The sequence below is a fragment of the Bacillus rossius genome, chromosome 6, assembly GCF_032445375.1.
Source record: "Bacillus rossius redtenbacheri isolate Brsri chromosome 6, Brsri_v3, whole genome shotgun sequence".
Taxonomy (NCBI): domain Eukaryota; kingdom Metazoa; phylum Arthropoda; class Insecta; order Phasmatodea; family Bacillidae; genus Bacillus; species Bacillus rossius.
This window is the reverse complement of record NC_086334.1, coordinates 6980349-7008296: the sequence shown is the minus strand read 5'-3', so window position 1 is coordinate 7008296 and position 27948 is coordinate 6980349. Positions and strand designations below refer to the sequence as shown.

The following is a 27948-nucleotide window of genomic DNA, read 5'->3' as shown; positions in this document are numbered from 1 at the left end:
AGTACGTTAGTAGTACATAAATGTATATACTACATATTGACATTTCTGCACTATCCTGATGGACAACACCAAATGGTTGAAACTTTGATTGTTTTTTGTGTTTGGCCTTTGTTATTCTCTGTACTACGTAGTAATACACTTGTAAACGTAACTCACAGATACTGCCTCTTCTTAAACATGTTATACTGTAAAAAAATTTGTACACATAATTGTTTTCATTTTCAGCATTATTACATTCATACACTTTATTAGCAGACTCAATATCAGTAACATTAGGAACCTTCAGCAGGTTTGATACAGTAAATTAAACTTTTCTCCATGAATAAAATAATATATTTTGACAGAAATCACAACAAAGCTTGTGTGTAGTACAAGATCAGGAAGTCGGCAGCCTAAAAGTACAGCTTTAGAAAGTGTTCTTCTGATCATAATCACACTACAATGACAATTCTAATTAGCCCTTTACCATTCATGACTGGTGCTCCCCAGTTCCCTTCCCAATTACTCCCTCTCTTCAAACTTCTCTACCTGCTTTTTATTTACAACGTTCAGCATAACCTTGCTGTAATATCCTCCAGTTGAACAACTTAGGGTTGTGCAAATATCCAGCAATAACGAAAACATACTGAACATTCATTTTCAATTTGGATAAGAAATTTTTTTAATTAATGTTTATAAAACAAAAATTTTCAAGTTATAAAAGTATTAAAGTTCCTAACAAATGTTTTGTTTGGTTAGTATGAAAATACCATGCTAGTTTAAGTGCCTTATTTTTCTTTAATATAATGAAAAAGTAATCAAACTAAAAATTTAATTTTATTAATGTTACGCATCTAAAGTTGCGTATACACTGGCGAGCCGAATAGTTCGCGAGGTGCTAGTTCTTATGGTTGGTACGAGGATTTGAGTGCCTAATGAACACTCGCTAATCGCCTCCCGTCTGATTTCCTGAAGAACACATTGGGACAGCGTGGTATGCAGTTCCTTAGTTTTCTTTCTGCTCGTGAACAGCCAGGCTTCATTTGTTTGACCTTCACGTATTTATTTTGTCCCACAGTTGTTTATTTGACCATGGTGTAAGAACACAACTCTTGCTGAAGTATAAAATTATTTTGTTTCTCTATACCAAGGATTAGTTTAATTTACAAGTGTCTCAGAAGCCTAATGTTTTGCTCTTTGGCAGACTATCCAAAAAGTGTGTTACTACAGACAGAAATAGAGGATTTAGTGGCTTTTGATTGTGCCCTTTGTAAAACTAAGAAAGCTTGGAAGAAAATGTTTAAATTTTAACTTCTACAAATCTAGCCAGTTGTACTTTAGTAACGAGTATCACTAGCAACATCAGTTTCATCTGCTCGTAATAACGTTGGGATGTATTTAATAAGATATTCACTATTTATTTTGTGCCTGAAATAACGAGGAATATGCCCAAAAGGTAATCTTGATGTTTAGATAGAGAATTATAAAATAGTCATGACTGTGATGTATGTTGAAGTAAATTGTACACAAATTTCATTGAAAGGATAATGAAATAACTTATATTTATCGGGAATCAGATAAAAATTATAAATAAGCAATTAATTGTCCATATTTATGTTTCTTTAGACAGCATAGCTAGGGGGCCAGATATTTATTCCTGATATGTCAGTGTCTCTATTGGAAGCATCATGTCCACCTAGAGTAAGATTTTGGTTGGATAAGTAACCGACGCATTGTTATCCGTAAATGGTAATACTTGTGCATGAAAACTCATACTGTTTCATAATCAATACAACAAGAATACACTATTAGTAGTTTCCTATCATATTAACCTTATTTAAGGTGCTACTATATCTAATGTGCTTAATGTTGTTTATGATTTTAATTCTCACTCAATCAACATAGTAATTAAAAGGTGTTGATTCATATAAATATCAAAAGTGTACTCATAGATGTGGATATGTGGAGTAATATACAATTATACACCTGTAAGAGAGAGAAAATACATTAAAATGAAGTCAAATGAAAATTCACTGAAACAGTTTATTTACTTTAAGGTCCTAAACAATAGGACCAATTAAGGAAAAAAAAAACATTTTAAGAAGTTGCTTGGAAGGGAAAAGGTGCCGAGACCAAAACCACATAATTATCTTCCTCACATGAAGTCATGATTTTAGTACACAAATCGTTGGCTGACAAATGACTACTGATGGTTCACGGTTGTTTCATACCTTGCCTATGGATTGCTGGAAGTATGTTGTGAAAATGATTTCAATGAACGCCTTGCGAACGATTCGGCTCACAAATGTACACCCACCTTAATGCGTTCAGTTGCACAGGATCCAGAATTCTTCACTTCGACACGCACCGTTATCTGGCACCAATCCAGCCGCTCACATTTGGAATTTTTCCCAGAGGATTTGTTGACCTTAAGTGTCAGATGTCCCCCTTGTGCTGCCCGCGACTTTAGATCGCTCTGTGTTCGTTCTTAAAGCAGCTTAATGAAACTTGTTTTAAACATCACTGTACCATACATTAATTTTTTCTTTGGTATTTCTGTAGAAAGTATATTGACGTTCGATAACCCGGCAAGGCATGTTTTCAAACATCTTTACTGTACCTCGAATGTACATCAAAATTCATTAAATTAAAACTTAAATTTATGAGAAGGCATTCTCAATCATAGTACACCTTTAAGTGTGAGACAGAAATGGCCATGAAGCGACTTATATTTTAAGATTAAAAACTAAAAGGATAAACTACCATGTTAGGATAGCTCACCGCTCAAATAACTTCAAAATTAATTACAAAAGGAGCCAACCTCACATGTCTTACGAAAAATTATCTAATTTTTTTTAAATTTTTACTCAAATGTTGTATCACAAATGATAATGCTATTTACTTTGCAATTACGTTTCTTTTTTCCTTCTGTAGGTGCTTGATCAATTTTCAATTTATATATTTTCATTTCATATTTCACAAAAAAAAATTACTTTCCACAATTCTAACTAATATTTTCATTTAGAGGTGAACTTTAACCAAGTTTTAATTAGAATTTTTATCTTTGTTTTCTTTCATAAAAGTTCTTTTCAATTGTTTGATATTCACAAAAGTTCTCTAAGATAATATCGTTAAAAAATTTGCACAAATCTACTTTAAATGAATTAGGCCTACACCATTCTTAAACCTATATTCATACAAAGTAGAAAATATTGGTACCTTGAATGGTAAGTAGGCCTCAAAAATATGATACAATGCTACTATGTTGTCATACATAAACACACAGTGAAAAATGATATTATAGGTGCAATTGTGGGATGGAAAAAAAAGGCTGTTTGGTAGGTAGCAACGACACAGCTATTCACACCACAAACTCTCTTAGAACTAAAGTTTGCAGTATAGCGCAAAGCTACAATACAGAAAACTGAATTAGGTTAACTAAAATGCTACGAGTTGTTACATTCAATCATAATTGATAATACAATACATGCCAAAAATCAGAAAGCACTATTACAATATTATTTTAATTATTTGATACACCTAGTTGTACAAAGCATTAAAAATAGGTCTCGCCCAAAATCTTGTTGCGAGAAAACCTCACCGGATTATAAACCAACAGAGCAACGGATTGGACCGTGAAGAAATCCTTTTCGACCGGCGCTTGTTTCCGTCCAGTCCGTAGCACCAACCGAACCCTTCCTTCGAAAACACACGACTCCGTACAGAGACCCAGGAGACAGAAGAACCTCACCTCGTTCGCGAACCTCGCCGAACCCCAGCCAAGATGGTCGGGATCCAGCTGAACGAAATATATGTACATATATTTTTTCCAACAAAACAACTTTTTTCGCGTGATTAATAAATACATCTTTCTATTTCCCCCTGCGACAGAGCAGCCCACGGTGGAAACGCGGGTGTGACCGCAGCGACGAGAGGCTACTGCAAGGGCGCAGTGGGTATGCTGACGGAGGTCGCGGGCACCTGGTAGAACGGCGGCTGGGACGGCTGCTGTGGGAAGTGGTAGGGCTGTTGCTGGGGCTGGTAGGCCTGTTGCTGGGGCTGGTAGGCCTGTTGCTGGGGCTGGTAAGCCTGCTGCTGGGGCTGGTAGGGCTGTTGCTGGGGCGCCGGCACCTGGTAGGCCGGCTGGGACCCTGCCCCCTCGGAGCCCTGGACTCCCTGGAGGGCGGTGTAGGGCACCGAGGCGCTCACCGTGATGGGCGGCATGCCCGGGAGCGAGATGGGCGTCGTCAGGGGCATGCCCGGGATGGTGGGTGCCGGCCCATCTGTCGGCCAAACTTCCAAGTTAGCGAGCGCACTACGTCACACCTTTGTACGAGAAAGATAAGACGATGGGATCTCTCAAACGTAACAATCTTCCACATACTTTCAAACCAACTCAATTTTAAGGCCCTTAAACATAACAAGTTGAATTCGAGACCTGGTCCGTAAACTCTTACTGATAGCCTACAATTAAAATTTTAATTCCACACAAGGCACATTTGTTGGTTCTCAAAATATTTTGGTGGGAACGATAGATTTTTTTAGGATTTCAGGTCGGGCAAGAGATATAACCCCACCCCCGATTCACAGCAACCACCCAGTATTTTTTACAGGTAAGTTTTTGATTGCTTAAAAATGATGGTCATCAGATATTATGATTTTTTTCCTCGGTGAAATTACTATTGAAAACACCTCCAAGCAAGGTGCAAGAAATTGTGAACTGCTATGGTTATGCAAGGGCTATGCTGTGTTTGGCTAAAGGGGTCACGTACCTGCAACTTCATTTGTGGCAGAGGGGGCTTTGCAGCCTCGTTCATTTAGTCGACGTCTGAACGAGGTACCGAGAGATTTGGGGGAGCTACACGCTCTTCTTTGTGAAAGTTAAGGCCACAATTACAAGCTGTGTTAGTAAGAACACAACCTTTTCAGTTAAACTCCGACTACTGATGACGTAGTGACGGTACAAACCGTCGTTATGAATATACATTTTGAATGGTATTCATCGCACCGGTTCTATGTACATCCTACGTAAGTTTCAGTTGGCGGCATGAAAAATTAAGCCACAAGCAAACGCTACGACCGGAAAGCCGACAGATGCTGGACGCGCGGAGACTCACTGGTGGTGAGGGTGGCAGCCATGCTCGCCACCGACGGCAGGACGCCGCTCGCGGGGGCCACCGTCTCCACGCCGCTCCGGGGGGGCAGGGTGAAGAGGTGGGCCGTGGTACCGCCTCCCGCCCCCGCCGGGTCCACCGTCATGCTCGACACCGCGGCCGTCAGCTCGCTCACAGCCGTGCTGGGCGTGCTGGCCGGCACTGGCGCCTGTGCACAGCGACCACATTCCCTCAGGCAAGGGGTCGTCCATTAATCACGTGATTTTTTTTTAGCAAATTTTTAACCCCCCCCTCCCCCCTAGTGATTTGTGGTGAGGTTTCAGACTCTCTTTCCCCCCCCCCCCCCCCACCTACAAATAAATCACGTGTATTTTTTAATTTTTTTGGTACAAAATATTTTTAAAAATTTCAGAATATTATCTTTAAATATAGGTATAATCTAATTTAATCCTGGAAAATTAAGCACAGTGATAAAAATGTCCACTGTCCAGACACACATTAAGGTTGCAGGCTTATTCTCACTGGCATAAAAATAATAAAGGAAAGGCTTATATGTGATTTACGCATGTATTCGGCGCCAAAATCACAGTCTTACTGGCGACTGGCAAGCTGAGCCGGGTGGTTCATGTTGTGGCGGGCGGGGATATTGTTGCCTGGCTAGGGCGAGTCAAGGTCACACATCGCTTTTCGGTTTAGTAGAAATAGCGCGAAAAAATAAATACACGTGATATCTCTCTACACCCCCCCTCCAACCTTGTGATATTTCGTGATTTTTCCCGAACCCCCCCCCCCCCCCCCCCCTCGAGCCTCACGTAATTAATGGACAATCCCCAATCCGCCGCGCCATCACAACTACAGTCCGTCTCGCCATTAAACTGCAGTACAAAAAAAAATTGTGACCAGATACTACACTGCTCGATAACATTATTAGTGTCAATTGACAGAGTCATTCAGAAAGAAAAGAAATATGTAATTCAATGCTAAACACCAATTATTATTTCACAGGAGAAAATATTTGTCATTATTAGTAACAAGGCAATGCATAAAATTATGTCCTATGCTCAAGAAAGAAATTTTTTTTAAATATCAAATGATATGAAATAAAAAAATTAATATCAGATGATGTTCTAGATACATTTCAACAGGAAAACTACACTTCCGAAATTCTCATTCCAAATTTTACTTTACAAAGTACAATGTTTTTGAAATACATCACAAAAAAAGTTTCATTACATTACACAGTTGTGTGTAAATCTTTTGTGCTATATGATGTACGTACATACTGATCAAGGGCATAGCTAATGGCAGAAATCATGCATTGGAAAAAGAGAGTACATTCCAATTAAAATGCATATTGTAAACTAAAGATGAGACATGTTTTAGCAACACACTTTCTTGGTGTCTGCAAAGTACCGGGAAAAAAATATGCGTGCATGCCTGAGCTTTAAGCGATTGTTTTTCCTGCCCTTTTTAAGTTTCCTCCAAAGTTTTCCAGACGGAGCCACAAGTTCCCACAAGTTAAATCTAGCAGATACACAAATTAAGACAATAAAATTTTGTGCAAATGAATTTGTTCTTCCATTGACCTACTTTCCTAGATGCTTGCCGCTTGAGAAACATTGCAATGTCACACCCCCACACAAACGTGCTCTCTTAACGCGAGGATCTACTTAACAAGCACCAACCAGTCAATACATGTTATTCTGTTCATTTTTATATCAATGACTAGCTGAAGTACACTGCATTCCCAGACTTTACGCTTTGGAGAGTAATTCTAATATAAAAATTTAATTTTTGAATATGAAATCAAAACTACTGGTGGCCACAGGAAAGAAACACGAAATGGGCCCCGGCACAAGGGGGGGGGGATTTTTTTCGAAATCTCATGCCGACAGTGACCTTCCTTTTCTTTTAAAGTTGAAGTGTACAAAATTTCATCAAGCATGCACGTAACCTCTGTAGACGTGGGGGAACTCACGGGAGAGTGCTGCGGCTTCAAGGGCGTGACAGTAGGCGCCGCGGGGCGAGGTGGCGAGGGGATGGGGGTCTTGGCGGTCCCGCGAGGCGCGGAGGTTGACGGCGCGGGGTGCCCCCTGATGGGTATGCGGTGCAGGTAGCCAAACCCGATACCACACCCGAGGCTGCACACACACACTCCACATCATGCCAAGACAATAGCAAAATATATCTTATCTATTCGCTCACATAAATAAGTAAATAACTGCTAATTGATTTCACTGCAGAAATTTTAACATTTTGACATAATATGTTCCTAGAGAAAAAATTTTATAATTTTATTTTTAGTACACAATATTTTGCTGTTACTGTTTTTATTTATTATGACTTCTGTTTATTCATAAAGATAGCATGTCATTCAACAAAAAAATGACGAATGATTCATAATATAGTACTCATTTTACCAAAGAAAGTGTCATTTTCACTGCTAAATAATGCATGTTTACAACATAATAATTTAAAATAATCCTGTCTAACTACTTGGAATAATAAAAAAAAGTACCAACGTAATATGTAAAAAAATGTGTTATTATCTAATGACAATTGAAAGATCAAAATTAAAAAAAAATAAAAATTTTTTCCCAGTCTGTTTAGTCCACACATTTTGGCACTCATTTCTAACTCATTTAATTACATTCATTGAATTTAATATTAAAAAAATGATGTTTTTGTGACTTGAGTTAAGTTTCCATTAATAATGCTAACTAATTTCATGATTTTAATTGCATAAGGTGCTTTAAGGTGTACTACTTGCATGTGTTATGTGGTGTATCAACATGCAAAAGCATTTCAAAACACCATAAAGCTCCGAAATGATACTAAAATCATGAAATTAATCTTTTTTTTTTTTAAATAAAAATTAAATCACAAAAAACATAATATATTAATGTATTAAATTCAATGAATGCAATTTATTTAGCATGAAGTTTATACCACAATACTTATATGTAGAATTGAAAATGACTAGATTTTTTTTTTTTTTACTTCTTGCAACTGTTACTAGTAAAATATTTTTACGTTACAATGTTGATAGATTTTTATCAAACATAAAAATAGTTGCCAATTTATTTTTATTGTTCCGATAAGTTAAAAATGCCTATTAAAATTATTTAATTGCAAAAGTGCATCACACATTAGTCAAAATGACACTATTTAGGTCAAATAAGTGGTAAAATAATTAGTGAAACAATGAAACATTTAAGTGTAATATTTGTTAAATAATAAGCTTTCTTTATTAATAAAAAAGAATTCTAAAAAAAAAAAAATTATGAAACAGTAACACAGAAAACTTCTGGTTTAAAACTGAAATTGGCTAAAGTAATGCCATAAAAACCTGTCCCTAGTGATTAGCTGGAATGCACGCATGTCGAAGGAACAGTAGCGGGCACAGACCTGCCCTCCCCTCCCCACTGGGAGTTGGGCGTGATGGAGACCTCGCGGCAGGTGTCGTCCGAGGTGTTGTACACGTAGAGCTTGAGCGGGCGAGACTCGTGCGCCTCGATCAGCATGAAGAGGTCCTCGCTCTCGTGCAGCACAGAGTCCGCGCCGATGATGTAGTCCGTGAACGGCCTGAGGCCGGCCAGCTCCGCCGGCGACGAGGGGTGCACCTCCTGGGAACACTCCCGTCCCGTCGGTCCGACGCCCTCGCTCCCGGGCTCTCCCGGGCTCACAACGCACATTGCATCTCCGACGCACGACTGCAACGTCGCAGCGACAACTCAACACACCGAGAACCTTCAGACAAAAGGTGGTGAAAAATCTACAATCTTCAACATCGATACATACTTATATTTCTACTTAGCTTTCTGGACCTCTCCAAGTGTGATCACGACGAAATATAACACATGTGAAAATCTATGCGAACCAAATTTGCACACACACTCACTCCTTCACACTCATATATAACAAAGAATAAAGAAAAAAATAATTTCTTCATTGCAATTTTTTTATATGACATCAAAAGGTAATTCCAAATTGCTATGCCAATACTATCATTAACTTCAATTTTTTAAAAATCTGTATGGTTATACACAGAAAAGTAATACTTTATTTGATCCGATAAAAGTATTTTGATTTGTTCACTCTTTTACTGAAGTCAGTGAAACAGATTTTTTTGTTAAGAAACGACAAGTGGATGTTACTTTATTAAAAGAGACTGATTGAAAAACACCATCAATCCTTGCCTCGCTACAAAAGCAAAATGCCCTAGTATCACTACCACAGAGTTACCATATTTTAAAGTAGAGGCAAGATACGAAGCTAGATTGAAAAGTAATGCCTCCTTGCTTATATCTTTTTTTTTTATATTTTTACCCGATTTTCCACGTTTTTGTTGTACCTGAAAACCACGTGTATCCTCTATGCAATGCTGTTGACAAGTGTTGTTGACAACCACCGGAATTCTTCTCCGACGGGTTTGCCAGACTAGTCACGCGTTGGCGCAAGTGGTTGGAAAGGGATGGACACTACATTAAAAGTGAACAGCGCATCACATAGAAGACAGCTTTCAGGTACAACAAAAACTGAACTGCGAAAATCGGGTAACAAATAAAAAAAAAGTCGTGGTAATGTAGGCATTACTTGTCAATCCACCGTCACATTACATTGCTTCATTACACACAGAAAACTTTTAGATGGATGTTTTCTTTGAGATAGGAATGACCCAGTATCAAGTTTTTATCACAACCAAGTGTTGGGGACGCCAAATGAGCATGATGTCCGAAACCCTGGCAACAGTCGAATTTACTCTTGAACAAGGACAGCAGCAATAATCACAATTTGTATTTTCTGCTTTAAAAGCTATAATTCTGCATACATCTTAAATAATAAAAGAGAAAAAACGGTCGGGAACACAAAAAAAGTGTTCACAGGCAGCTACATCACGCTGGTTGGTTGGACCAGCTTACTCTGGCTAGTCCCACCCACAGAGCAAGGAAGATAAAGAGTGGCAAACCAGTGCTATAACTAACGCTCTTTATTTTCTTTGGAAAAAAAAGAGAACTGTGCGAGATTTAGAGACAAACCTTACAACCTGAAAGTCGTTAACTTTTCGAAAGTAAATGTTGACAACCTTGACTTTTTTTGCAGTCGTTCGTTGCTGGGAATATTAATCCTATTGTGTATAAGATTATTTATCTTTCAATATTGATCAACAAAAAAAAAATGTTAAAATGCTTCACCTTTCGTTTTAAATATTAAAAACTGCATGGTCGCAAACCCGATTTTTTTTTCCAGATACTTAAAATTCTCAGACAATTCTAAAACTTTTCCCAGATTGAAGCCTTGCCATGCGTCAAGCCTTCCAGGGGCGGGCGGGCTCGGAGCTACTCACGAGCACGTGCCAGACGTTCTCGTTGGCGCCCTCGAAGGAGCAGAAGCGAATGCTGACGCCCAGCAGGCCCTGGCCGCCCCACGAGGTGCTCGGGGAGATGGTCACCTCCCGCACCGCCTGCGTCTTGCTGCTGTACACCGTCATCTTCATGGGCTTGTCCAGGCTGGCCTTCAGCAGCTCCTTCAGCGTGTCGTTGTCCTGGTCCTGCGGCAAGCACCACGCAACGCCTCAGTCCGGTTTCCCGGTTTCCCGATTCTCTCTAGTGCTTGGGTTTACCCTGACAGCACTGCTTGCCCCCGGGCTGTTGGTTCATCTTCTCTATGGCCCAGCCCGTCACCACCGCCTCGTGCGGTGGACAGACCAGGGCTTGAGAGGCCCGCCTAGCCAGGGGTGTGTGTGTGTGTGTGTGTTGTTGTTGAGGCTCAACAAGTGTGAAGCTAGCTAGTGCTTCTAGTGTAGTGTCAACCCTGAGGACCAGTCTCCGAACTTCTCGTAGTCTATAACTAGGGAATTGCGATAAAACTGAAATAACACCAAAGCACATGCCAATACACCATATCGCACCCCTTAATTTCACGAGCTTTCAAATCCCCTCACTGGTTTTTAATAATTTTACTCTTTATTTCTGCCCAGACCATTCACAACATATGTAGTTACTTTTGCAAAACTTCACTCTTAACTATACACCCATTCTCCATTACAGCAAAATATGTCAGGGGTTGGAACAAATCAGCACAGTTCAGTGTGCAGGAGCAAACTGTATCATCTCCTCCATGTGGATTTTCTGACATTGGACTATATCACTATATTGTGGATGATAAAACAAAAACTACAGTAACAAATATTTTTTTAATGCATTTTCTTTCAGAACAAATGAGAAATAAGTTTGAGAACCATATGAATTTGAGATTGTTTCCGTTTCACGCGAACGTGGCGCGAATCAGTAACTGTCTCGCTTTAGTTAGGGTTTATTTTGTTCAGTTGGTAATTATTTTCCTTTGATTTATTTATTTATTTATTGCTACTTCATTTGGATTATTTCTTTATGTTAAGGATTAATAATTGTATTAATATTTTAGGATGGTTATTTTTTTTAAATCAGTTCGTTTACGTGCAAATGCTGTCGGTGCTGGCTCGGGTGTTTACGGACTGAACGATGTGGGCCGACCGGCCGAATTGAAACAGCTGACAATCGCGCAAGAGTGAGGGCGCCGTAGCTACCGCCGCGAGCGGACTGCTGTTCTGACTGCCGACGGGTCAACATGGAGCTCCTGAACTTCCACAAACACCAGCCGCCGTCACGGGCCTTGACGACGGCGACGGGGACCCCCTCGCCGAATGTCTCAAAGTAAGGAGTATCCTTCCCGTCTTATTATTTGGGACCTAGAGGCCGAAGAATTTTTAGTACTTTTTGGATGATAGTACAGAACTGAATAGACACTTCCTCATTTTGATATTCATCCAAATAGTCAATGAATGGATTGCAGTGCAAGCTAATTGATTTTGTGTATGTAGCCCCATGCATAGTTAAATGAAGAGGCATTTGAGTATAAATACGTTGTGCAACACTAAAGCTAATATTTAAAGGATTTCCTGAAGTGATTTTTGTGCACAGAACTTGTACTAATTTTTGGAACTTACCTTGTTGGAGATGTTTACGCTCTTTTCGGACTTGTGAAGTGAGAACTGATTGCCAGCACTCGAACGATTGATTTTTATTTAATATTTTATGGGGACCCCTTTACTTATTTACGAACTTTAAAGAAATCTATATATTTATATAGGCTAGCTTTTCTATATGTATTTATTGTTAGATAATATTTTTTGTATTTACAATATTAGCTTTTGGTAGTTGGTTATTTGGCTGGAATGAGCCATGATCCATATTATCACTATTTTGCACAATAAATAAGACAGTATGTGTCCGTTTCTACTCTAAAATTTTTCCTCTGCTAATTTTCTTTTGCCTTCAGTATGCACTGCTGGTAAAGAGGGGGGTTGCTTTACTGTTATATCTGGCCCTCTCTGGCGAGCGTGTGCACGGTTGTCAGCCCTGGCCTTGAACGTAGAGGCCAGCCGGTGACAAGATGTTATGAGGTCATGAGTCATTTGACCATTACAAGTTAATTATTTTTTTTAACATGCCTGTAACACTTGTGGAAACTACTTACTTCCTGAATGAGTAATCACAATTCAAGCAACCCAGCTGGGACTAGTGTCTACCGTGTCTTAACACCTGATTTGAAATTTATTAAATTGTTACATTTACATATTAATTAATTTTACCTGGCATTTCAAAATTCTCAAATTTGTTAAGATTTTCACATCCAAGAAACACAAAATGAGATTTTGTGATAGAAATGCAAACCATATCATGAAGTAGCCAGGGGTATTGCAGTTAAACTTAAAAAATTTCAGTTCTGCAATAAATTAAATTCTCCTTATTTGTACAACCAAAAAACGTTAAAAATGTAACTTTGGCAGCTAATCATGCAAAAAGTATGCGCTGTAAATATTTTTCATTTCGTGAAAGTTAAACAATTGAAAAAGTTTAAAAGTTGATCAGTGGTTAATATAAATATAAAATAATGACCTGAAATGGGAGGCACCCCCTTAAGGTTCCAAAAAATATTTAAAAAAAAAAAAAAAGCCCCTTAACTAAACAAAAAAAAAATGCAACAGACTTTAATTTCATTTCATGGAAATTAAGTTAATTTAAAAGAAAACCATAGTTAAACAGTGTCTCACATAAATGATAAATTACGAGCCAGAACACACACATCCTTAAGTCATGACAGTATTTATACTTACTAATCTTGTATTTCCAATTGCAACAATGAAATCAAAGAAGGCTTCCAGTCCAGCTGCCTGACCCGGGGAGCCATCTTGCACCTGCAGATGCAAACAGCAAAGTTGTAGAGTTGGTAAGTAAACAGTTAACAAAATATTACTGCAGGCCCAATATGCAGTTAACAGGCTTCTTGCAGTCCAAGTAAGTAAATTATGCAGGTTAATGAAATCATATTTTGTAGAATTGGTGATTGTTTGATTTCATTGATGTAAATTCCCAAAGTTATATTTTCAAATGTGTAGTTGATTCTTGCAAAAAAAAAAAAAAAAAAAAGTTTGTTGTGTTGAGGTGCCTACACTTATTTATTTTTTTCAAAATGATAACGTAATAAGTAATTAATGTTGTTGACCAAACAAAATCAACTTTTCCCACATTTTCAACAGTTTTTTTTTTTAATATAGCTAACCTAACCAAACCAACTATTCACAACAATTTATAGTAAGTATTTAACATGTAGCTAACCTAAGCTACCATTAAAACAGTATAAAACTGTTATTTTAATGGATACTTCAAAGCGGAAGTTTGAACAATGCTCGTTATTTGAACATTGCTCGTTATAATGTATGTCATAAGAAACCTCAACAACGTGTAAAAAAAAAAGATGAATTAGTGCCTGAGAGACGGGAACAAATCCAAGTTCCCATAAGTCACAGCTATTGCCTTAGGAAGTCTACTGTGTTTCTGTCGTAGTGGTGTCTTGAATATCTGTTTTTGTCACAACGCTGGGTTCACACGTGCATTTCCAGGTGCTGTCCACAGTATCTGTTTAGTATCCCATTGTTAACCCACTGTCAGTCTCTGTAATATATTTGACTACTTCCTTCCACAGATTTTTTCTGCTATCAATGTTTTTAATTTTTTCATAGGCTGTTTTTTGGCTTGTTTTCTGTGTGTCAATATTTAATTAATTTTTGTCCATTATTAAGATTTCTAATGACATATAGTATATATAATCAGCAATGATGTAGGTAAAAAAAAAAACTTTTTAAATCAATATATAACTGGTAAACTACTTGAAATACCACAATTTCAGTTTACTGAAAGATTAGAAAATATGTCAGAACATAAAATATATTACATTTTTATTTATTTATTTTGATGTACCCATTTCCTGGATAATAACACCCATTCAACTTCCCCACATAGATGAAAAGCTAAAAGGATGTTCCTTGTTCCCATATTCTTTGTTCTCAGACACAAACACTGCCTCGCCCCTCTGTCCAGGCATCCTGCCCTCTGCCGTGACCAGGAAAACAGCAGCTCCAAGTATCTATACCTTCCAGATGCTCTTCCCATACCATCAAGTCTCGGTACCTTCCTTGTACTGTCTCCTTGCCTCCCTTACTCACATCCTCATTTCGAACCTGGAACCCATTTATTTTGGGTGGTCCGTGTCTATGTACCTTGTGAAAGACAGTTGATTGAATGATGCGGCAGTTGAGAACAAGCCCAGTGGCAAGCATGACCTCTCTAATTTTTCTTTAACTCTCCAAGTAAAGTGCTCAAAATTCCTCGCCAATACACTCTCCTCAGCCAAACTACACCCAGATTGTCCCCCAAAAAGTTTTCCCCTTCGCCTCTGTTCACCTTATCTAGCTAAATACCTTTCCGGAGTTCTCTCTCCTGCTTCTGGGTTTCCCTACCTCCATATTGTTCCCCAGATTTTCCCACTCTTCCAAATCACTCAACAACAAGACTTCTCTACATGCCTGTTTGGAAACCTGACCATCTCTTCCTCTCAGTATAGCTGGACTAGTTGCTCACTTTCCTTTCGTCCCTCTATCAGTTTCTCCGTATACACATCACGTTTGCCTCTTTTTGTCTTCCTTGCAAGTTCCTTCCCCAGCACCCCAATTCCACCTCCTATAGACCATTAAAATTAAGGAATATGTCTTTGTAATTTTACAATAAATTCTAACGGAGAGGCAACAGTTTTCACAAATACATTTTAAACACATTATCATCACAAGAAATCAGAGTTTTGTTAAGTGTGTGGTGTATGATTAGGCGATCAGCTGTCAATGACAATTTCACGGATTAAAACATAGTTTAAATCCTTACGTACCCTCAATACATGGTAGCCTTCCGTACCACCCCCTGGTATTTCAACACTATGTGATCCACCCATGCCTTTATTCTTGGTTTGTAAATCGCCCTAAACGAATACAAATCCAACCAATACAAATGTAAACACGACAGCCATAGTACGTGGCACACACGCGTTAAAAACCTTTTCCGATATTTACAAATTATACTGACTGTGTGTTTCAGATACGTAAACAATCATTAAGAAAATAACAACAATCACTGATGGGCGCTGAAGCGGACTACCGTCCAATTTTTTCATAACCTAACAGAAGCTAAGAGTATTTTTTTAGGAAGGGTCTGGGTTAGAGAGAACTAAAAAGTGCATCTCAAGCCGAAGCAGAAACGCCTAATCATGTCGTGTTTCACCCAAGTAAAAAGAATAGCATGTATCATGTGCTTTGTTTGGTGTTTGAACATTCTTGGCTACAATTGATGCAATATCTAGTTCCCCTATCTTAAATCAAAACTGTAATTAGTTAAGTTTAGTGAAGGTAAAACTTGAATAGACACAAGGAAAATCCTGGGTACATTCATCTGAAGTTAAATTATTGCAGGCATTAAGAAGGCAGGTTCAATATAGGACAAGAAGATGACGTCGTCCCGACCATGGCCTCTAAGCCCGTGCTCCGCATTGCTAGTACCAGATCCCGTATTCGGAGCACACCCCTAGCCCAGCGGGAATGAGTCAGGCGAGCGCCTCCGGCGTGACCCCACTAGACTCAAATAAACTTCAGGGCCGGAAACCCCGGGGGCTCGACCCCATAAAACAATTAAGGAACAAGACATTAGGACACAATTATTAATTCACAGGCATTAAACAAGTGCGTCGTAGCAACTCCATGCGAGTACTGCACGCACGGAGTAGACAACGAACCTCATTACCAGTCACCGCGGCCACTGGCCTTAATTAAAGTGCCCGTGACAATGATCGAGTCAGATTAGGAAAAATCCAACTAGAACAGTTCACAGTGAGACAATATGTTAATAAATTTACAGTTGCCAACTTGATGCCACAATTCAAATACGTAATTAAATACTATGGCGCCGCCGTCAGTGCTCCCTCTGAGAACACAGGCCGTTATGTGTCCTCAACACCTGATCAGTGCCGCGCCTCGAACGCGCCTGTGCGTGCCACATAGTGCAGTGCCCCGAACGGCGTGACGTCAGTCACTGCCCCCTACGTGTGCAAAGCGCCCGGCCGGGTGTGGCACTGCGCAACTAAATAATTTGTTCATGCATTTGATAAGGCAAACAAAAACTAATACTTGTAAAATAACTAATAATTAATGTTAATTTAATAATCATTTTGTAAACTGGGATCATTCACAAAACTGGCCGAAATCATCTTCCCGCGCTCCGCAGTTTCCCGCGGAATTTCCCCCCTACCTGGCCCCGGCGGCCAGGGAGGTTAGTCAGTCGCCATCCAGCACTCGCCAGGGCCGGCAGCCCACGCACGGGGAGCTCTCAACTTTCGCGCCAACTTCACCAGTCACTGCAATAGGTAAATATAGTCAAACCGTTTAATTCAGCTCCCCGGTCGGCCAGAATCGGCCGTTCGAGATTTCGCACGGTCCTTTAATATAATGTGTAGCCCGATACCGGGCTTTTCGTGTGCTACGTAATCAATTAGGTGACCCCTCGTGGCACCTGCGCCTCACGCTAGTGAAACCCCACCTCGGGAAATAGTTCTTCGCCCACGCGGGGCGGCACTGCGCCAAACGCGAACCTAAGTGTTAAGACGAGTCATTAACTGGGACGTGCCACGGTCGCGGGTGCGATATCCTGCCGGATTCCGCCGCGTCCGTACCCAGCGTAACGTGGCCCCAGCCACCACGCGGAGTAGCCGCCATTGTATAACCACCTGTGTGGGACACCCGGACCTGGTCCGAACCCGGGACTAACCACAGTGACTGTAGTGTAGTGTTTGTATTTAGTAATTTTGTATGACCAGTCGCCCACGCATTTCACGTTGCTTTCCGCAGACTTTCACGTAGGTAGGAACAGACTTACCGTTCGCCCGAGCATCCCACTCGCAACTCGCCGGGAACAACCCCTATCAACGTACTTGCCACCGGGTTACCGTGTGGCCGTAACAAGTCCGCCAATAGAGGGTGGCGTGCGTGGAGCTTAGGTCGACGATGAAGCGGCCAGTTACGTGAGCGTGTAACATGTAAAGTGTGCGACGGAATAAACCAGCTAAAAGTACGTGTGTGTTTTTATTAAGGCGTCCTGGGAGGCCATAACAGCCCGGGGAGTCCTTTGTCGACGCGTCCCTGCCTGCAGCCACGAGGCCAGGAACCCCGCCCTTGAGATCAAAATTAATCAAAACATTTCTAATTCACGTAAAATTCAGATCAGGCAACGGGGACGGCGTCAACTATAAAACAGTTGGTAAGCCTTAAGCACCCAATTACCAGGTGCTACCCTTTAATTAAGCACCCAATTACCAGGTGCTACCCTTTAATTGAGCACCTGGAACATGTTTTTAGCTTATAATAGAGTAAATTAAGTTGATATAAGTCTTTGGCGCCGACTCACAAAGGAGGTGAAAGTTTCCCTCCCTTGCGAGGCGGCCATTTTCGGCAGTCTCCAACCACTCCGCGCCGGGTCAATACGTGTGTCCGTGAGCAGCCTTCAATTTTGTTCCACCGATCATTTACTCTGCACTTGATTTAATAACCAAACCTTTTTTATTCATTGCTACTCACGTATACTCGGCGTGCATTTCGCGGACCCAGGCTTATCTCGACGTTTCCTTGGTGATTCCGTACTGCGTCGCGGACCAGGCAACTTACGGCACTGGCTGACTCCAGCCAACTCGTTTTCGTTAAGATCGCCGCGCATACGCCTGCCAGCTACAACCTTACGTAAGTGTAGAATAGAATTTAGGATCACGCTCATTGAGCCCTCCTAAGACAATTAACTTTCGGTGCTGGCCGTCTCCGGCGAACTAGTAATTACGTCCCCGCGAGACTGCCGCGGCAAATTCACAGTGTTATGTTAGTGTGTTTTGTTTTGTAATCAGCGTGTGTTAGTGTAATTGTACGGCTCAGACGCCGCATAGAGCATTATCATAGCCTTTGTAGCGGTTCTGCCACTGTGTAGTGTATGTGTAGGGAGTACAGTGTACCTATGCATAGCACCGGAGAAGTCCGTGGATTAAAGCCAATTTAATATAAACTGTGTCTACGATTATTTCGCACCATTCCGTCCTCCACACGGCCAAGTGGCCTCACAGCCAAGTCGGGAGTATCAGGGTAGATTTCCAGCCGCGTACCTGGCGGGGCATGCCGGGGCAGAGTACCCGCGACCCATCACCAACGGCCTAGTGTCCCACTAGCCTTGCGCCCCTCCCAGACAACAGCAGAACCGCGACGCCCGTAGCGCCCGTCAGGTACTTCCCGGGCCTTCTACAGAGGCCGGGTGACTGCAAAGGATTGTTCGAAGAAATTTTTTCGTAACAGAAAGTTTCAACTACGCTATGGGAGGAAGTTTAGATCTTGTTTGTCGGGATTGCTACCAGTGACATGTGCTCCCTGGTGGTGAGAAACATTATTCGTTGCTTTATAGGCTGGCAGTCAGCATACATATACTTCTAAATTATGGAATGGAATATGGTGTTGAGCTCAAACTAAAAATACTTAAAGTAAATCATATTCATTTAGTAAATTGTGAATTGGCGGATCGGCAATCACTTAAACAATATATATGTGCCGTCGTCCAGGGTCTCGGGCTCGAGTCCCGGTGCGGCTCCTAGCGGGAGTGGCTGTCGTGAACGTAATGTGTCCGGGTGGGCGCCAGACTAGCTCTGATTCTAGTCGATAGGTGGGTCGTGGGGTCGATTGCCCTGCGTGGCCCACTAGGACCGTCGGCGATGTTGCGTGGGTCTGAGGAATTTCCTACTCGGCGGTGGTTGGGAGTCGTAGGGTGAAGTAATCATACGCTGAAGTGAGGCAACAAATGACGTGTGTCATTTATTCATGCGACTGTGGTTTAGGTGTAACGCCGTTGGTTACACGCCACGTCGTACAACAGGTGACGTCACACAATACAGAAATACACAATTACACAAGGATAGTTTGAAAGTTACGTAATAAGACGTGGCACAAGTTCATAAAAAATGTTACACGGAAACGCGTCGCACAAGTTCACAAAAGAAAACGTTTTAGATTCAAGGCATCGCACAAAGTTACTAATTATTACGTATTAACGTGGCACTAGGCATTTCTGAGCCTGGTTGCTCAAAAGAGCGGTGAGGGCGATTGGAGGCGGCCAATCCCGTATAAAAACGTCTCGAGGCGGTGTTTGCGTCCACTGTAGTGGAGCGCGGACCGCAGCTAAATTCGCTCAAAGTTCCCTTACGGGTTTGGGTCAGCGCCGGAGCGGCTGGTTTTAATTAAAGTTCTGTTCTTCGGGAGGCGGCCCGTGCCGTATGCTGAAACTACCCCGCAGACCAAGTGTGGTGCAGGGGGTTTTAAAAGTTAAGCGGCCGGATTAAGTCCTGAACCGAAAATTGGACCGGGTACGCACGGAGAGATTAGGAAAAAAGGAGGTTTTAAGAAGTGACTATAATTACCAGAAGTGAGTTCGATGCAGACAAAGGATGATGTCTCTCCGTGGGACGTGCGTCCGCGCCGGTCCACGAGTCGCGCTGTACTGGCGTCATCTCATGGCGCCCGGCCAAGGCTCGGTGGCCCTCGCGCCAGGGTTGACCTCATTACGTTAGTTTCTAATGTGACATGTTAATAAGAGAATTTAAGGGCGTTAAATTCTTACGTTAATTATTAAAGCTGAATCAAGATCACTCGTCCCTTCTACAATTTGAAGTTAGTATGTTTAAGAAATATTTCATTTAAATTTTATGTCACACCAGCGACTGTTCGTCTCTTGCCGGACTGCTCTGGTGGGGTAATAACGCAACACAAGGGGTGAATAATTATGTCACATGGTTTAATTGACTAATTCAGGCAGAAGGCCGCCAGGGGAACACTCACACACGTATCGACGTATTTACACACGTGAGTGCCCGGGCACTCCTACGTCGCACTTTCATCAATTAACTTTTAATGTATACATAATATTGTTTAATATTCTGTGTTTGTTTTTCTAACGTGGTCGGTTGTAATGACGGTCTGTTTATTAGGGGGGCCGGGTTCTACCTTGGTTGCTGGTGGCTCGCCTGACTCGGGTGGGCCATGGCTAGGGGCGCGTTCCGTTAGCGGGGTTTAATACTGGCGGTTGCAGGTCGGGCTTTAGGGTGGCCTTCGGTCGGACGACGTCATATGTGGAGGATTTGTTAACTAATAAGTAGCTTATCTTGTAGTTGCTGCTTTGTGTAAGAAGCATTCTTGGAGTTCTAAACATAAAGTTTGATACTTCTTGGAAAGTTGTTTTAGTGTTGCTGGTACTGCCCATATGGCCTGGGGTTATTAGCCAGGATGGGGAAGTCCAACTTATACTGCAGGTGATTTTTCAGAGGTGTATACCTTTCGCGGTTAGCCTGGGCCAGGTATGACCAAAGTAGTTGGGTGGAGGATACATTTAAAAAAAAAAAATAATAATAATAACATGGTTTCGGCCTGGATGGTTCCGGTTGCCTTTGTGGTTATTTCAGGAGTGAAGGGTCATTTTACTGGGAAAGGGCCTGGGTTTTTGTTTCAACCTTCTGTTGCACCTCATAGCATGGCAGGACCATGGCTTGCGAGTTTCCCTGACCTCGTGGGAAGGTATTTTCATAATTATGCCTTGTAGGCAGGACACCGATTGTAATTGGAACAGTGCTGGCCTTTACAGCACTAGAACTTGATGTATTCTCATTTGTCACCTAGAGGTAAGTCTAAGGTTTGGTGTGCTCCTGAATCTAATGGTACACTACTTGGGCGCAGCAGAGCTGCCTCACGCCAAACCCACAAAATAAATAGGAAATATTCATACTTGAAACTTACAAACTAAACATATTAATTCTTTGCGTGAAAAATGGCCAAAGGCTTTAAAGTGTTGTTATAAAATTTAATTTAAATAAATAGTAAAAAAAAGAGTCCAATTGGGAGACGTGTTTATTCTCATAACTACTCTATTACTAAAGGTTAATTTGCCATTAGGAAACACAATTAGCAGTATGAATGAATTATGAAATTCAAAGAAGAATTAAAGTCAAACAACACACGGCACTGATAGTTTCTTGCATGTTGACATTGTTGTGAAAAGGTGCGTGTAGTTGGAGGGTGCATTACGCAGTGGAGACTGGTACTGGTGGTGTGGGTTCCGGGCTTATCTGCCACAGGTGGTACGATGTCACATTAAGCTAGCAAATAACTACTGGATTAAGAGGAAATGTGAAGGTAGACGAGTTAGGTAGGGCAGAAAAAGCTGGGTTTTAGACTTTTTGGCCTTGCAGTCCACATAAATATCATTTCGCATATTTGGTTTGGTATACCAAGGTTGTAAGCGCTGTTGGGGGGAGGGCGACTACCCTTATTAGTCTGCCCAGTTTCCAGTCAGACATGAGTAAATAAAAGTGTTTTTTGCTAATAAGTAAATAATACATAAACCTATGTATTTCGAACTTAATTAAATAATTGTTTTATTTTAATTTTTAAATTTAAAAAAAAATTATTCTTGTGTGATTAGTTTTTATATATTTATTTTGGTAGGGACACCTATTGATGAATATGGTAGTGCAAAAATCTTTACAATAAGCAAATGTTCATTAGTTTTGTACCAATATCTTTGGCGTTGTATTTCCTGTATGAGGTCTGTGATCTGTGGTGTGACGTATATTCTCTTCCGTCAAAGTACTCTGTTCCATTTATGAAATGGTTGTGTTATTTAATTAATTTGTGCCAAACTGTGTAAATGACGGCGGGGAAGGACATCATGGGGTAAGATAAATACAAAGATTAAGATGTTTTGTTATCTCAGTTTTAGTTTTAGCTCTCCATGTTAACACAACTATGGAAACTGGTTTCAAATGTCATAATTTGACAGTTTCGTTCAGTTAGTGTAGGAGACCTCACCCGACGTACAATTTTAGTCAAATTTTTGCTAGTGGCATCTTAGTTCTATATTTTTTCATTCACTGTATTGTAACATCTGTTCCTGCATTCGAGATCAGTGTATGCCTTTCGTAATTTGAAAATTGGTTATTTTTTGCAGGAATATTAAAATTATCGGCCAAGTTTACACATTAAATTTTGTTTTATATGCATAAGCTATCATAAAGGTTTAGTTGCGACTTGAAAAACAACTGTAATTGTCGCTCGGAAATTGAGGAATATTGCTAGATTATTTCGATTGAACTAAGTCTATGACTCGTTTTGTGCCGGGTACTTTTCATAAGCTAATTATTTGCTTCTTGTTAGGACTATGATCACATAAATAATATTTTGATCTGAACTTAAAAACGTTAGCAATAATTATGAGTCATTTGTATAGAAACTACACTACTTATATATACTTAACTTGAACTTGCCAGAGCTCAGTAGGCTGGAAATTCACACTAGCAATGAAAATGTAATTTATTTACGTCCGGCTTTACCGGAAATTTAAAATGTTCTCTATTCTTATGCCATAACATATTCCATGAAGGTATTTTCCACTGTGTTAGCCACCTAGAGTACTGTGTTAAAATGACATAAAATGAATGTATAGAGTTTACTTCATGCAGTATACAGCTCGTTTCTAATAAATGATTATTAAAAAAAAATGGTGTCTTGGTAGTCCTTGAATGGTAATTATAACATATTAGTTAATGTGTATTTCTATAAAACCTATTGTCTGCCTATCATATAAAAACTGTAAATAAAATCAGGTTAGCCAACACCTTGTAAATGTTCAATACTACTTTTTCACAAAAAGAGATTTTAAAAATTACTAAATGCATTTAATTCCTTTCTAACTTTTTTTCTTATTCTGTAAAAGTGCATTATATTTTAACATATGGTATTCCCAAGAAAACCATTTTAATTAAAAGTTATGTTACTTATATTTCTTATTTTTTTGTTCTGTGGATCCCACATGAAGTTGAGTGCTTCGGGATATAGAACAAGTCAATTTGTACATACACAGATACATACGTACAATACAATACTAGTAAAAATACTTCACAAAACAGAGTTAGGGTAGCCACATATAAATAATATACTTTTGGGTTAATGGTGGGTGAGGGTTGATGCTTGGGTTTGGATACACAGTAGGGACTAAAGATTTTTTAGAATTTGGTAAATATGTATAGTCGCGGTATATGAAAAAAAAAAATGCTAAAAATCCGAAAATACTTTTATTCTATGCTCTTTCACTTCCTCTTTTCAAATCAACCGGCGGAGGTAAGAAATTCCAAATTCAGTTGTGCAATTATTCACCAAGAAGCAAAGTTAGCGACCAAGTAATTTAAGCTATAATTAATGTAACACGTTGCACTTTATTTAAGTGCCTATTAACAAGATGTAAAATAATCATGGTAATGAGTCATGTTGCTGATCCAGAGTGCAGTGACTGAGTAGCAAATGGAGAGGGAAACCACAGCTCCGGAGATTTTCATGGCAGAGGGAGTCAGTCAGTCTGTGGTTGGTCTGTTATTGCATCCTGGAGTTCAGAAGTGAATAAAAATACACAAAACCCAGTCCTGAACCTGGACTTGGCCAAGAATCTAACACAGTATTTTTGGCTCCAGTCTTTAGTTCTGACTAAATGGTTAGACAGAAATAAATAACATGTAAAAACTGTTTGAATTCACAGACATCCACATTAAAATAAATATATCAGCCTCAACAATTCTTTTATAACTTAAAAAATTCTATATTTGAAACAACTGCTTTACATATGCGGTAGGTACAACATTGATTTTTTTTTTACTTACTTGAGGGTACAAATGTGCATGTAATTCAAAGATTTAATTTATCAACAAAAAAAATTAGGTACTTGTGCTTTAGACCAAGTGTAGGTGATGCTCTAGCTTGACTTCAAATAGATCAAAGTAATACTTTAATTTCTTGACCTAGTTACTGAACTCCTATTTCTGCATATTAAGTGCACAAATGTAGTTGTAGAACACAGTCTAAATATATTGACTCGAGAATATCAATTTTAAAAATATAAATTTTGCCACTATTATTCACTCTAATATTATTGACATAATGGAGGTGTCCTCAATGGTTAAGAGGTAAGAACACTCCCCTTTATGCCATCTGGGTTCAATTCCCGACTAGGTCAAGGCCAGTTTTTTTTCCTAAGAGGTAAGTTGATGGTATTCTAGGGGTCCTTCGGCTTCCTTCACCAAATGCTTTCTTTTGCTGCTGCTTCTCACTGTCCCAGCCCTGCCCTCCTCTGATGTTCTTATACTCTTCAAGATGTTAAACCTTAATTCATTTATTTACCACCAATCTTGTTGGCTTATTAGTCCACGGAAATCTCTTATTTATTTAATTGAAATCAGATAATTTGGTTTTGAGCAGAGAAAATTGAATTATCACAAGAAAATAAGTCTTTTAATCATATGAAATTAAGACAGTACATATATCTACTAACTTGAGAAATATTAAAATAAAATATAAAGTTATTAAATTAAAAAAAAAAAAATGGGACCTCTTTATATTTTCATGACATACTTACAGTTAGATACCTGTTAGACAAGAACTTCGTTAGAAAGAAATGCTGGAACCGTGTCAGTTTAGTTCACTAATATTAGATGATTATCTTGCATATAAAATGCTACAAGCCTAGAGCTGATACCAGTGCAAAACCCTTTATATATATATAAACATTGTAGTATTTAGAATTATTCTTTTCATGTTATCCAAGATTCGGGAGGCATGTTAAAAAAGACACTTCATTTGTAAAAAAAAATTATGAATGTTGTATAACGTGTCTCTACGAAAAAAATTCAATCAATAAAGCCCTTTCATGAACAGTTTCAAGTTGTCTCAGTCTAATGTTGTGTTGGTTATTTTATTTCTTGTCCTTGCTTCTATCGAAGGACTGTAAAATTACCACATTATCTCTTAAACATTTTATTTTTCATCACAAATTTTAGTCACCAGATTGTTTTATTTTTTGTTTAATCAATTGGTTTTGAAAAGTGAGGCATTTCTTCACAAATATAATCCATTGTGTAACATTTTACAGTTTGTAAATAACATTAAGTAATTATCTGGCTATAAAATTTGTGACCAAAACTAATATAGTGAATCTACATAGCCTAACAAGTCATTTTATTTTCAAGAATTATACCTAAAATGTGCAATAAATTTTTTTTTTGTTGAAAAACTATGCAAGAACCTTTCTTTGGTTTAGGATTTATTTAAAAAAAAAGTTTTAACTGATTATTGGTGAATACATTTTAAATATTTATATTTCATACATTAATATAAATAGCACACATTTCTAGACAGGCATTTAAGTTATTGTGAGTTTTTATTCTATTTTATTCATCCTATTACAGTGCCTAACAAGGGATTAATACCTACCAGAAGCTTATTTAACATAATTTTTTTTTTATTATCATTTCATGAATATTTTGTGAATAGTGCAGACCACGAGACATCTATGTGCCCAAAAAAAATATGATAAAACATTGAGTTTTCAAGATACAATTTTTTTTTTTTTAAATTTTCGATACTTATTATGAAATACTAAATTTTTACATATCAAAAATGTTGTAAATACTAAACAGTTTGGTTGATTTCAGTATCAATTTTTCCTCAGTATTTTTGAGATGTGTATGATAATTTTGAAGAAAAAAAAATTGATTTACATAGAATTTTTTTTTTTTTTACATTTTGAAAAATATAAGGAAAAAACATTGAAGTGTATTTGCAGGTTTAAATATAAATAGAAATGTCATAGAGTAAGCTAGCGAGACGAACTTGTTGTACAAGTTGTACAGAGTTACCCAGTGGAGCGGCAGAGCAAGATCTGAGGAATTGTCTTACCAAAGTGTGACAAGAATGCAGAGTAGAATAAACAGACTTTTACTCATGAAGACATTGAATAATTAGTGTGAGCAAAGTTAACAGCAACATTAGAAGGAAGGAGAAAACAAAAGCCTCCTTCACACACAAAAAATTTCCAAGTTGCAATTCAGTACCTACTAAGGCATACTTCACCAACCAGTAAACTACGGAGAAAGTGACGAAGAAGCTGTTTCTTTTGTACGATGGGTCTTTCAGATTGAGTAAGGTGATAAGACAATTGCTATACGTTGGAGTCGGTGAACGATCACAAGTTAGTGGGTAATTATAACCTAGTCAGTTAAGAAAGTATAAACAGCCCATAATTCAAACGTAAAAAAAAATTATTATTTGTGTAGCACCTAGAATAAAGTTAAATGGTATATGATTATAGTATATGAAAAATCAGTTTGAAAATTGATTATTTATTTTCCTAAAATGGTTGAGAGGAAATATATTTAAGTATGGATTAACCAGTATTATGATGGGAGTTTTGTAGTCTTATTATTGGATCAGCTAAGTCAGTGTACAGCTGAAAGTAGATATAGTGGAGCAGTGTCTCAATTTTTTTATGACATATTTAGTGTGTAGTTCTGATATGCAACGAGCCAGCCAGCATAGCTCTTAAGTTAGGTTGGGTACCTATGCTTGTGGCAACTCGAGGATTGATTTTTTTTTTGTGTTCCATATGACTACTTTCTCATTCAATAAGTCTAGTCCACCATACTTTGGTTAGTTATTTAATTTGAATTTTTTTTTATTGTATTGATAAAGATTGAAACTGATTATCATCATAGTATATATCATCTTTAAGACAGTATGAATTGAAGGATTTTGGTAAACTTGAGTGAAGGGTTGTATTTTACTTCTTACCAGTATGATTGACTAGATTATTACCTAATTATGGGTCATAACAGCTAATTTAATCCAGTATTATTTGTTTTGCTATTTGTGTGTTTAGTATTTTTTTTCTACATGATTATTCTGTTAATACACAAAAAATTATGAGTATAATAGGTATTTTATTACCAAGATACACCACTTTATGGCAGCCTATACACCACTTTATGGCAGCCACCATCTACACTGACAGGGAAATGCTCCAAATCCCAATTTCAGAGCTCAAATCCTACACTGGGAATAAAGAGATTTTGTTTATTCTAAGTACACAAGTACATAGTAATTATCATGTACAAATATTGATTCGTGAATATCAATTTTAAAACTATAAATTTTCCTATATTTATTCACTCTAATATTATTTACGTAATGGAGGTGACTTTAGTGGTTAAGAGGTAAGAACACTCCTCTTTATGCCATGTGGGTTAAATTCCAGACTAGGTCAGGTCCAATTTTTTTTCCTAAGAGGTTAAGTTGAGGGTTTTCTAGGGGTCCTTCAGCTTCCTTCACCAAATGCATTCTTTTGCTGCTGCTTCTCACTGTCCCAGCCCTGTCCTCCTCTAATGCCCTTACACTCTTCAAGACATTAAACCTTAAAATTTATATTCACGAGTCAATATTTGTACATAATTATTTAATCAAGATGTTATTGATAAGTAGCAGATGTTTGAACCATAAGTTCAAATATTATTTTCCACAGTTATACATTTAAAGGGTATAAAA

General features: G+C 38.9%; 2 protein-coding genes across 3 annotated transcripts in view; one reads left to right on the top strand and one right to left on the bottom strand.

The window, feature by feature from the left end:
• Nucleotides 1–209: 209 nt before the first annotated feature.
• LOC134532561 (Golgi reassembly-stacking protein 2) lies at nt 210–15638 on the bottom strand. The gene is made up of 7 exons (XM_063369084.1): nt 15357–15638; nt 13252–13332; nt 10441–10644; nt 8502–8719; nt 7072–7234; nt 5097–5301; nt 210–4262 (listed from the first exon to the last, which is right to left on the bottom strand). Exons 1-7 carry the CDS (start codon nt 15417–15419, stop codon nt 3916–3918), a joined length of 1281 nt encoding a protein of 426 aa, XP_063225154.1. The 5' UTR covers nt 15420–15638; the 3' UTR covers nt 210–3915.
• A 6502-nt stretch (nt 15639–22140) lies between these two features.
• Nucleotides 22141–27948, top strand: part of LOC134532559 (homer protein homolog 2-like) — a 144091-nt gene continuing 138283 nt past the window's right edge. Inside the window, exon 1 of one of the 2 annotated variants that reach the window (XM_063369082.1) lies at nt 22141–22260. In XM_063369082.1, the coding sequence (XP_063225152.1) occupies nt 22235–22260 (26 nt within the window). In that variant the 5' untranslated portion in view covers nt 22141–22234. The remainder of the gene's footprint in view (nt 22261–27948) is intronic. The other variant, XM_063369083.1, reaches the window with a different exon arrangement.

Excerpts from the sequence above, each read along its gene's own strand:
- LOC134532561 (XM_063369084.1), bottom strand. The coding sequence starts at position 15,419 with ATGGGTGGATCACATAGTGTTGAAATACCAGGGGGTGGTACGGAAGGC. Across the intron at positions 8,720-10,440 it reads AGAACGTCTGGCACGTGCTC|GAGGTGCACCCCTCGTCGCC; the intron begins GTGAGTAGCTCC and ends GAGTGTTCCCAG. Across the intron at positions 5,302-7,071 it reads TGAAGCCGCAGCACTCTCCC|GCGCCAGTGCCGGCCAGCAC; the intron begins GTGAGTTCCCCC and ends CGCTGTGCACAG.